At 30.4% G+C, this 12,532-nt stretch overlaps 1 protein-coding gene across 1 annotated transcript in view; it reads left to right on the forward strand.

Moving 5' to 3' along the window:
* LOC117178288 (neurotrimin-like) overlaps positions 1–12,532 on the forward strand; it is a 271,766-nt gene that overhangs the window by 168,399 nt on the left and 90,835 nt on the right. The window contains exon 2 of the mRNA XM_033369653.1: positions 288–385. Coding sequence (XP_033225544.1) covers positions 288–385 — 98 coding nt within the window. The remainder of the gene's footprint in view (positions 1–287; positions 386–12,532) is intronic.

Raw genomic sequence — 12,532 nt, forward strand, 5'->3', positions numbered from 1 at the left:
GGCATTTATTTCTTTATGAACCTGAACAAATTTGGTAGCGATAACCATGAGAATTCAAAGAAGAAAAATTTAGACCACCATGATGTACAAGTATATATATTGTGCACGTGTCTCAATGTGCGTGTGTCTCAAGGAAATTCCTACTATAGTCTAACATTTCCGGTGAAATGATGAGTCAGCGACTAGTAGCTTTTATGCGAGCATGCACCTTTGTTGTTCAGTTATTCTGACATAGCACCTTGTTTAAAATGGGTTACTTAGAAGGCATGTAACACGATGTGTTTCAGAGGGACCCACCTTCAGCGAGCCAATATCAAACGTGACGGTCCCAGTAGGAAGGGAGGCTGTACTCGCTTGTGTCGTTGATGACCTTTCTACCTACAAGGTAAACTGTCAACTACCTATTTTATGTCTTCCTCTGTTCTAGTTACATTTTTAATTTAACTTCCTCTTAGCAAAGGTCCACGTTCAGCCAATCATGTTTTCTCAATTGGAGAAGGGAAAGCTAAAAGGTTCTATGTTTACTTTTTGACGAAATTAAGTTTTCTTCAAAAATCCTACTTTCTCTGTTTTCAAACCTATTTGAGTGAACAAATTAAATTTTCAAAATTCCCACCCTAAAATATAATGTTTTAATATATTTTAATATTTGAAAGTTTCTAAAACAAAAAATCAATTTCATGACAATTCGAAAATCAATATAGGACTTTGACAAGTATTTAAGAATTAGAAATATTATAGTGATAATACAAAACAAGCTTATATATTTTTGATTGAAAATTAAACCTTTTTATTGATCACTTGATTCTTTGTAATAGAAAATGCTTCCTACACTGAAAAAAAATTGTTCTTGAATCAAGAAAATATTACTTGATTCAAGTCAATCGCAAGTACGACTAGGGACGATAGAATATGAGTGTCATTCTACCGTGTGCTTGGAACAAGCGTACATTTTCTTAATCTGAGAAAATGTATTCTTAGATAGAATATTGCATTTTATTATTCTAAAACTTTATTGTATTACTTCACATAGAGATGTATTCAAATGCAGAACATAATTTACTTCCAAGAAATCATTTCTGATAAACTTCAAGAGTATATTTTCTTAATATAAGAATATGCAGTATCGAAGCAATAGACTAGTGCCTCAACTGAATACTATTTCTAAAAAAAAAACATGGTTTTCGAAATTATTTTTATATAATCTTCATTTCTTAAATTATTAAAGTACGTAATTCGTGCACACTGTTACTTACACATGTAATCGTACGCCTAGACGCGTTGAAAAATCGCACTCGCCGAGGACTACCTAAACTAGTGTGTCCTAACCGTGCGCTCTATCGACTTCCCTATCGAAGTACTTGGATCTTGATGACAAAAGTTTGGTTTAGAATTTCAAGGCAGCGTCGTACCAAGTCATGTGGTGAGCCTCAACCAACTTTAAACTAAAAGTTGTTGAACTCAACTTTAATTTATCATTTTTTATTTAGAAAAATTTTAGAATTGAATTTTAATTATTTCAAAAATGGCTCGATACTTTTTTTTCTTAATATATTTAAAAATGTTTTAAAGTATCTAAAAGTAATGAACAATAAATAAAAATTCTCCGTAAAATGCGCTTAAAAACTAGCATATAAAAAATAAAGAACTTTTAAATTTAAAAATCCTCTAATAACCTAAGTGACAAATAAATATTTTCTGATTTTTAAAAACGTTTGTAAAACGCACAGATTTCCATTTATTTAATTCTTTTATAATACTTTTCAAACCAGTTTTTAATTTAAAATAACAATTCCTAAAAAATAATTTAAAATTTGTAGATAAAATTGATTGCTAGTTTAAATATTACCTATTTTAAAAATGCTCGATCATTTATTTTTCTTTTAAATATAAAATAGTTCGAAATCAGAAGAAATAAGAATTCTGTAAAGAAAGCTTTAGTGCAAGAACTTGCAGTTTAAAAACGATCGCACGGTGTTCGGCTGAAAAATATTTGTTTGCTTCCTTCTTGCATTTTAAATTATTTTATTTTTAAAATTTGTGAGTGTCAATTTTTTAATTGTTCCTTTATAAAATAAAATGCATTCTTAATCAACTTTTTAAAAATGTTATTGAATTCTTTTTTCTTACATTTTTTGCTTTAAAAGCGCATACAATTTTTTTAAATTATCAAGAAAATGTAATAATTGTATTTTTAAGCATTTTTTAAAGCTTATAACTTTGTTTATGCTGTCATATATTTATTTTTTTACTATTTACATAATAAAAAAATATGTAAGTATTTGGGTGATTGTTAAAATGTTAACCATTTGTAGTCCAAGACGTTTTCCATGATTAATGCATTCTTCGACTGAAAAACTTAATTTTATTAAATTTGTATAAATATACATACTAAGAATATCCGCATTAAATTTTCTGTAATTAATGACATGTTGAAATGAAATTTTCTATGATCATTGAATTCATTGACTGAAAACCCTAATTCTGTTAATTCCATTTTAAAAAACCTAAATTTCTACTTAATTATTTAAAATAGCAAAATTATATGCGCACTACAGTACGCGGGAAGCATTGCATTGCCAATTAATAACATAAACATATAAAACAAAATATTAACTATTTTAGATAGCAAGTAAGAATATAAAATTGAAAATTATTAAAAAAATTCCTGCCTAATAAAGGAATTTGTTTTTCATTAAGGAAAAATTAATTCTTTGCATTCGGCTAGATTACCATTTTTTCTAAAGATAAAAAATCTGTTGCCTGAAACTCATTTAGTTTAAATTAGAATAACACATGATCATTTTATATTTTCAAAACTATTTTTTTTTACTTATAACTTTCATGAATTTTGCCATTTCTATGATTTTGAAACTGCTATTATCGAACACGAAAATTTTGTGAAAACAAAATACAACTATGCCTTACAACTCTAATTTAAATTAAATAAGGTTCACATAACAAAATTTTTAACTTTTTTGAAATAAATTTTTATCGAGTCTAATCAAAAAAAGTAATATTTCCTTATTGAATAAAGAATTCCTGCATTCAGCAGGAATATTTATTGTTATTTCTAAGTTCTAATAATTGTTTGTTACCTTGAACACGACACAAAAATAATTTCAGGCTGGCCGTTTTAATCGAGGAAAAAATTCCCAGTCATTTTCCGATTCACAAAAATGTTTCACGGGTAAAAAAATTCGAAATGGTTATAATTTTGAATAGATTAATACATACAAATAATAAACGAAAAATTGTATAGTCGCAGCAAAATTATAACCTTTTAATGATTTTAGGAATGAAATGACTTTTGAGTCTTGTAGTTAGTAGTCTACCAAATTTGCAAATTCCTATCTACATTTGAATAAATAAAATTGATTATGTGCAATAATGTTTTGAATTTTATAAATATTATTGAATTTCAAAATCATTGTTAGCGATGAAGATAACCAACTTCATAACATGTCAACTTGTCTATCATTATATTGACTAAGATATTTATGCAGTAAGAAGTAAATTAATTTGGACTAATATATTAATTTTCATAGTATGTGTGTGATGTCTATTGTATAAAGTCTACAGTTCTTATGTTGAAAAAATTGATGTGATTCTATCACATTCGTTTCAAATTAATAACTATTTGAAGGAAAATATTCAAGCATTGTTCTAAGAGAAATTATTTCTTCGCTGAATACATTCATTTTCTCGTCTCAAGAACATGAACATTGTTTCAATTAAAATAGTAGTGAAAATAATTATATGAATTTACTTGGATCAAGAAACATTTTGTTAGAATTTTAGTTAGTTATAATAAGAATATTATATTCTTAATTCAATATTTTATTAAACTTGTCGCAAATAAGTATAATGGAACAAATTAACTCAATAGTTTTTTGCTTAGAGTAAATATATTCTTTATTCAAATAGTTGTCTTGATTCTATTATATTCTTGATTCAAGAAAATCGATCCCTTGTAAAAAGGAAATACTTGCTTCTTTTAAGTAAAATCAGCCAAGTAAACTAGCCTATTTGATTTAATACAAATTTTTTTTCAGTGTAGGGGATTGTACAAATATAAATAACATCATCATTGTGACCACTCACAGGGCTGCCTTCTTGTCCTACTCCCACATGACACCGGAAAGAAGTATGGATTTAACAAACATTATTTCTTTGTCTAGTCACACGGGTGCTCAAACACACGGGTGTTCAAAAATGTCCAGACACTTCAATTTTCGTCAGATTTTGAATTTTGTCAAAATTAAAGTTAATTAATTCTAAAAAGCTTAAAGCTTCTAACTTTTGTCTCCTCTATTTGTACATTAATAATTTTCTATTCAATGTATGGAAAAACGGAAATTCTGTACATAACAATTTTTTACACTTTAATAGTTGATCAGGAAAACTTTATATTATCTTAAATAAATGTTTAGGGACTCATAGCATACAAATAAATAGTTTATTATTCCATTTATTTGTTATAATTAAATTTTATGAATAAATTAATAAATAGTCATATTATGAGTAACAATTGTTTTTTGCTAAAAGTGCTTCATATTAATGTAGGAATGACATTTTATTACAAAACTGCTAGTCACAAAAAGATTAAGAAAGTTAAAAATAACCACTGCTCTTAAAAATTGTTGTGACAAAATATTTAAGCTTAAGGTTTTATCAAATTAAAATTTTCTTTGATGGTCAGGAATAAGTAAAAATATTCCTAAAAATAATATATCGTCGATAATATTTGGTAAAATGTAACAATCTGAATATTCTTCTTTATTCATAATGTGTCCCCTGAGGGTTTACATGACTTCCATTCCTTACAGTCTTTCCGTTTATATCTATATTTTTTTACAATCTTATCCTTTCTATATATACAATTATTTAAAACTATTTACATAAAGTCTTATATCTAGTTCCTTATTTCTATTTCCTGCTATAGCGCAATTTAGGACTTATTAGCAAGCGAGTGAGCAAACGCATCTTAGTCTACTTAACTCTTACTTTACCATTACTTACAATTTTCACGCTTCTAATCTAAGCGACTTCAGTTTCCTTTTTCTTTCACTTTTTTATACCTCCATTTACCTTTTCAACGTGCATTCTTTCATTCTCTCCCATTCGCTCCTCTAGCACCCTCCAACTCCTTCATCCATTCATCTCCTAATCCATCTTCGCCTAGAATCCTAACCACATTTTCTTTCCAGCTTCGTTTATCTTCCATTCCTCTCCTACATCCTTCCCATACATACTCCCATGTTTCCTCCTCCCATTCACATATTCTACACTTTCTGTTCTCTTCTTTTTCCCAGTACATCCCCTCCCTTATCACGTTTTCCAGTCTAAATCTAAACTTCGGCGGTTTCCGTAGCCATGGTATCCAGAATTTTATTTTAATTAACTTTTATTATTTTAAGGAATACCTGGAGTCGTCCTGACGATTGAAGGAAATTATCATTTAAAAAATCTCAAATTTTAATATTTTGCAACAAGAATTGTTTATAACAACAATGGTTTATAACAATTAATATGAAGCACTTTTAGCAAACAGACAATTTTTTATTGATAATAAGACTGTTTACAGAACAGCCCGTGCAGAAATTTTGGTGTGGCGCAGGTCGGGCCCCGATCAGGAAAAATGTGGGCCCGATGGGGTGACTGTCTAGAGCCAGACCGTAAATGAAACGCCCTACCCGACCGGGTCCAGATCTGGGCATCCAAAATGTGGACCCGATCTGGCTCAGATAGGGCCCCTTTAATTTTATATTTCGACAATTAGTAAAATTTCAAAAGTTTTTATATTAATATTTTTTAAACTTTGCATTTTACAAAACTTCAATTTTTCAATACTCTTTATTATGTATCATTATACGTTATATCTCATTTTCAATATACATTACATTTTCTGTTTGTATTGCTTGAATTTATCGATAAGAATTTGCATTTTGAAAAAAACTATTATGCTTTAACAAATAATGCTCAAATTTAGAGCTATTACACACATACACACACAAATGAATTTCAATGATAAATAATTTTAATCTTCTTGATATTATTTTGGAATTATTTTTGTTTGACTAATACACATGGGTCACGTGGAGTGAGATTTAAAAAGTGAGGTTATATGCGAGAAAATATCAAAAGAATTTAATTTATAATTTAATTAATCTGGAAATTCATACATTTGGTGTAAGTTAATCTTTATTTACAGAATATCAGTAACAAAATATAAAATTCTAAAAAGCTGGAAAACATTTTTTATTTGATTTTGACATTTTAAGTTATATGAAAGAAAAGCAATATCGCGACGATAACAGGAAACTTGAAATAATCTTGTTTGACCTAACCCGACCCGACATGGTTCTGACGCGAGCCACATCATCGGTCCTCTTGGGGCCACATGTGGAAAATCCGATCTGGCCCAGATCGGAACTCGGGAGCAGTGCTCGTAACAAGAGCCTTGAACTCTTCTACGCATGCGTCTTGCTCGGTTTCTGATTCGTTGCTGTTCACGCACAGTTTGAAATGCTAAAAAATAACATTTTGATTGTTTATTATGAATAATGTCATTTTAACTTATATAAATGTTTATTAGACCGATATTAATAAATCCTAATAAAAATAAAAATTTATTAAGTGCATACTGTGTAAATAAAAAATATCCTTTGATACTCGCTTGTGTTTTTCTTGCATATTTTTCATTATTCGAAAATTTTGTTATTGAAAGTTTATCAAAATATTAAAATTAATTTTATTGTAGAGCAATACTCTTCTGATGCATATTTGAAACTATGTGTCTTTTAATATTATAAAGTTTAGCTGTGAAACTTATCCCGCAAATTATGCAAGTGGCTTTACATTTTGACTTATAATGCGGTTGCAGCCAGACAGAAAATTCCTACCGGCATCAGGAAAATCTAGAAATTCTGATGAAATACTTATTAAAAAGATTATTTCTCACCTGGGTATTCTGTGAATATTCCCCCTTTTCTCTAGATTTTGGGCACCCAAATATCCAAATTTTTATTTTTACTTCCCTTTTATAAACATTTACAGATTTGAACTAATTCATTCTCTTCATTATAAAATAAACAATAATAACATTAAACAATTGCTTAGTGTTTTAAGAAAGTTTATTGTAATTCATTTATATACTTTATTTCATTAGCCTTTTGTTTAAAATTCAAATTATATGCCTAATAAATAAATTTGTTACACTAATGAACTGAATTGACAAAATTTCTGTTATCTAAACTAAATTCACCCAAGATTTTATTATTGTTTGCAATTTATGAACCAAGTACCTAACTTTGAAGCAAACTTTACTACGTAGAACTCGGTTTTATTATTTGAAATTTAAAGATGGGATTTTTTCAACACATGAAGTCACTTAAAATACATTAAAGTTACTTTGAAATCCATCAAAGTCCCTTAAAATCTCTTAAAATACATCAAAATTGAAATTCGAACTTCTCAAATCTCTTGGAACTCTTAAAAATGTGCAAAAATCCTTTAAAATCATTGAACTGCTATGAGATCCTACGAGATCCTTTTGAACTTTCTTGACTTGAATGCCAAGTAGTGCTACCGATATCACCTGTACCACCGTCGCTACCGGCATCAAGCAAATCTAGCAATTTTAATGATGTACTTGTGAAATAGATTATTACTTACCTGAGTATACCGTGAAATAGTCCTCTTTTTCTCCACATTTGGGGCATCGAAATCCTTTTTTGTCTGCGACAATTATCTCGAGTCAATCCACTTAGGAAAAACAAATGACACTTGACAAAACACATTGTCTTCACTCAGTCGATATTTTTTTCTGTCGGTAATGATATAAGTTTTTTCTAAATATATAAATTTTTGTATTAATTAATATAATTCTATTGAAAAACTGGTTCTTCTAAAACCACAATTGGGCGAATGTAGTTTTAACTGAGATTCAATTAAAACACGAAATAAGATGGAATTAAACAAATATTTGGGTTTTTACAGAAGGACTTGGTTACTTCGCGTATGTTGAAAATATGTTTTTTTACCGGTCCGTTTTGAGAAACAGAGGTGAAAATGTGTGCAAATGTGCAATTTTTAAAAGTTAATTTTAATGCTAAAGATATGCCAGGTGCAAAATTAATAACAAAATTAACTGTAGAAGAACACAATTGTACCCAATTAAAACGATGGATATTGTCGAAAAGAATCTACAAAGGGAAAAAAGAACGAATTATTTGCAAGGTGAGGTTACGTATCATGCCTTTACATATTTATCGAATTTCTTGCATTGATCACAGTTTCTCACATGTAATACTGTGCTTCTTTCATTAATTTCTCCTTTTCTCAACTTTAGACATTGCTTTGAAAACTCCAGTTTAATTCACTCTTTGACACGGGTACCCATCGATTTCATTTTTTAAAAAAATTGTTTAATCACAATAACACTATAGATTCGTCAAAAGGGACTGAAATATTCATGTATCACCATCTATTTTTTCATAAAATTGTAATTCTATGGATCCATTCGTCTACAAAAAACAAATACCGCAATCGATTGTAAATTGTTTCTTTAGAAAGATCCTATACTTTTCACGTAAAATAAGGTTGATTGGGATTCCCTAGATTAAGCATTTCCCGCTTCAATTATTGTGTTATAAGTCTGTTGAAAAGTGATTAGAAAAGAAAATTATTTCAGGGAATTTTACCTTTGGGTAAGCCAAGCACTGCGAATGCGACAAGCCAGTTTAAGCTAAGAGATATCGCGTAGTCAAGAATTTAGTAGTTGGAGTATTTTGTCACGCTTGCAGCTCTTCTAACCTCACTCTTTAAGTTCAACCCAAAAGGGTGAGAATTATATAACGCGAGTGAGAAGTCAATACTATGAAAGTTCCTAATTCTAACGTTCGTTTGTGAATTAGAGAACAATATAATTTGAATCTTAATAGTAGGCAGTTTTTACTGATGCTTGGATTCTCTTTTTAGTATTTTATTTGGATCTTTGTATTTTAATTTTTTTTGGGAAAGTGGGCCAAATATGAACTAAATTATAAAACTTATATGAATTAGATCTTGATTAAAATTTATCTTTAACTTTCCCAATATACCGTTAAGGATCCATGTTAATATTGATTAATATATTTTCAATATGTTTTATAAATATGTTAGTTTTATAATTTTTGATAACCTTCTTAAAGAAGAACGGATATTTTGATGCGCTGATTATAAAAATGATGGTAAAAATACGCGAAAATTCCATTTTGATGGTGAAAACCATGAAGAGATCCATAAAAACCATGTTTTTTTCTTTTTAGCTAAGTTAATTATAAAAATTTACAAAAATTCCTTAAAGAAAAGCTGCAGACCTTTAAAAAATACAAATTACATGAGCAACACAGTTTTACTCTACGACTGATATTTTTTTAGAAAATGGTAATTCCTGGAAGGCTGAATATGCGCTCATAGAATGTTTAGGCAAAGATTTTTTTAAAGACCCAACTTATTTCTTTTTCCAGTCACAGGGGCGCCTTTCCGCCTCCCCCACACAATGTCGGCAAAGGGAAAATAGGTGACCTAAATTATTTCTATGACCAATCACATGTATGCCCAGACTAGACTTTGGAAAGAGGTAGGGGTGCGACATATATTCTTCTCGTGAACAGTGACAGGGGTGCATTTTTGCCCCTACGAGACTTTGGAAAATAGCAAGGTATCTGACCTACATTAATTCTGTAAACAGTCACAGGAGTGAATCCCCCCCTCCACGAGAAGTTTGAAAAAGGGAAGGTATGTGACATATATTATTTCTGCGACCAGTCGCAGGGGAGAGTTCCCCTACGAAATTTTTGAAAGGGGCAGAAATGTGACCAAAATTCTTGCTGTGATCAGTCACAGGAGTACCTTTCCCGCACAATAGGAAAGGGTTAGAAATGTGTCCAAAATTCTTTCTTTTATCAGGCACAGGGGTACCTTTCCCTCATGATAGGTTGGAAAGCGGTAAGGATGTGACCATTCACAGGAGTGCCACGAATTTTATTACAGGCAGTTGTACACTTTTTACCACCATTGCTCTACTTCGTTGGAAAATATTGGTTTTTTAGAAAAACTTTATCACATGCAAAAAGTGTATTTTGAGTAGATCTACCACTTCTTCATAGCTTGTTTTTTAAATTTTGTATTATTTACTGAAATAAAAGCAAAAAGCTAAGATTTTTCTGGATTTGTCATGGTTTTCACCATGACAATTGCATTTGCGCCTATTTTCACTATTAAATTCGTAATGAGCGAGTCAAAATCCGTAGGTATACAGAGCGTCAAATTAAGAGGAGGAATATAAGCTTTGCGGAAGTACACCCGAAAGAATGAAATAAAATTGATGTGAAGCATATTCAATATCCTGCAAGACACTCGCTCGAAATTCTTTTATTATGACTATATCCTATATTGATTCACTTAAACTGCAATGATGACTCTTTTATGGATGTTGTAATTTTTCCTTTTATTTGACGTCTTACGATCAAAACATATCCATAATTCCACAATGAAAAACTTTTTAAGAGGCAAGGGACTGTCGTGAATCACAATGATCCTAGAGGTTCGTAATTAAAAGGTGTGAACAATCAGAACTTGGACAATTTGAAACTTTATAGAGATATTGCAGAACTTGAGAATAGCGAAAACGGATGAGATCAAACTTCCATATCTCTAAAACCTAAGTGACCACTAACTCGCTTTTTTCTTGAGCAGGTTCATTAAACAGTTTCTAGAAAATTAATGTATTATCGATAGGTGTAAATCTGATACGAAATTACAAAGTTATAATTTAATTAAAGACATTTCAAGTATTTGAGAAGATTCTTCTTTTGCCAAAATTATCTTTATACTTTTTGCTTGTAGTATTCATGATACTAATGAGGATGTGTTTCGAGTTTCAATCGTAGTTTTGCACATGATTGAAACTCGAAACAACTACTTTTTATTAAATTGTTCAAATTTTTTACTTTAACTAATCGAATAAGGAAGGTGGATTTCTTTTATCATATTTTCAAATATCTCAGAAAATCTTTTGAAAACGTTTACTACATGAAAAATGACCTTATATGTACTTCAGCTGTAGGAAGTGGAGAGAATTACGTTTGTATCATGAGGAGCCTTTACGGCTTAACGCGAATGCCTGTTATTAAATAAACTACACAGATCAATAGAAAAAATTCAGCAACTATGGATATATTTCTTCTCTGATGAAAAAAAATCAACATCAACTAATATATTAATCAAATAATTTGAGCCGAGCAAGCATGAATGATTATTATACGGGGTGGACACGCTGAGGCTCACCAAAATGTATGCAACCCCGCATACACTCCCAAAAGAATAGCATTAGCGTGTAAGACGGGTTGCATACTCTTTGGTAAGTCCCAACGTGATCACCCTGTATGTCTAATTTGTAATTGTTGTTCTTTTTCAAAAACTGCAACTAAAAACAATTTACTATTATTTTTTCATCTTATAATCAAAATTATTTTTATTTTCAAATGCCGTACCCACAGTAGAGGACCATATTACCCGTTTTTAAAATTAATTAATTGTTTTAGTTCTCATGGAACTAAACTCGAACTTGTTTTGCGCTGCTGAAATATGTATTCGACTGATTTCTGCTTTTTCACTCTACCCATCTGCACAGTGTTTATTAACTTGCCACAAATTAGAGTTCCTTAACTTAGAATAAAACAGGCTTTACGTTAAATTTAAAAAAATGGAGTTGTTTTTTCCGATAATTCTACTTCACACCACATTTCCAGATTAGCCCCATGTTGCGGCACTGTAAAAAACGAGTTCTTACTTAATAGTATATAACTCTTTAGGAATGAAGAGAACACATGACGTGCCACTTAGCCAGATTTTGCTCACGGAGATGCGATACGCTCTTTCACCCTTGCTCTCGTAAAAGTGCACTTGACAATGCTTGCCTGCTGGACTCATTGAGAAGAAGTACTCTTGACAACCCAGCAGTAGATTACTATGTTACTGTATTCTAAAATGAGTGCCCTGACGTGTGACTTCAGGTCAATAAAATAAAAAATATCTACCATTTTGCAGGCCTAGTGAAAGAAGCTATTACCCACAGACCTACAGTTTGCCGGAAGGTCTGTTTTTCTAGACTACACAAAGTCACAATAATCCTGACAGAAAGATATAGATAACAACTTTTTCTCAAAAACTTGGAAGCAAATAATTGCTTTTCCATAAGACTGTGAATATAGTAAAGAAGTGAAGTGGTAAGAACAAGTGGGAGTGAGGTTTTTCTAAAAGGATTCTGGTCAACTACTTCGCACAGTAAATCCAGGTCATGAAAGTTTTGTTTAAATATTTGTAGAAATACTTGCGATTTATAAACTTTGGCTTTCAAAAGATAAATAAAGGACTTTTATCTTTTGAAGCGTCTATAGGAAGAGTTTAATTGTGAAATGCTGTTGACTTGAATCTTGATTGCTTTCCTGCTCATAGACTACGTTTCTCATTCAAGAAAACATAA

This window comes from Belonocnema kinseyi, chromosome 8 (assembly GCF_010883055.1).
Source record: "Belonocnema kinseyi isolate 2016_QV_RU_SX_M_011 chromosome 8, B_treatae_v1, whole genome shotgun sequence".
Classification (NCBI taxonomy): Eukaryota; Metazoa; Arthropoda; class Insecta; order Hymenoptera; family Cynipidae; genus Belonocnema; species Belonocnema kinseyi.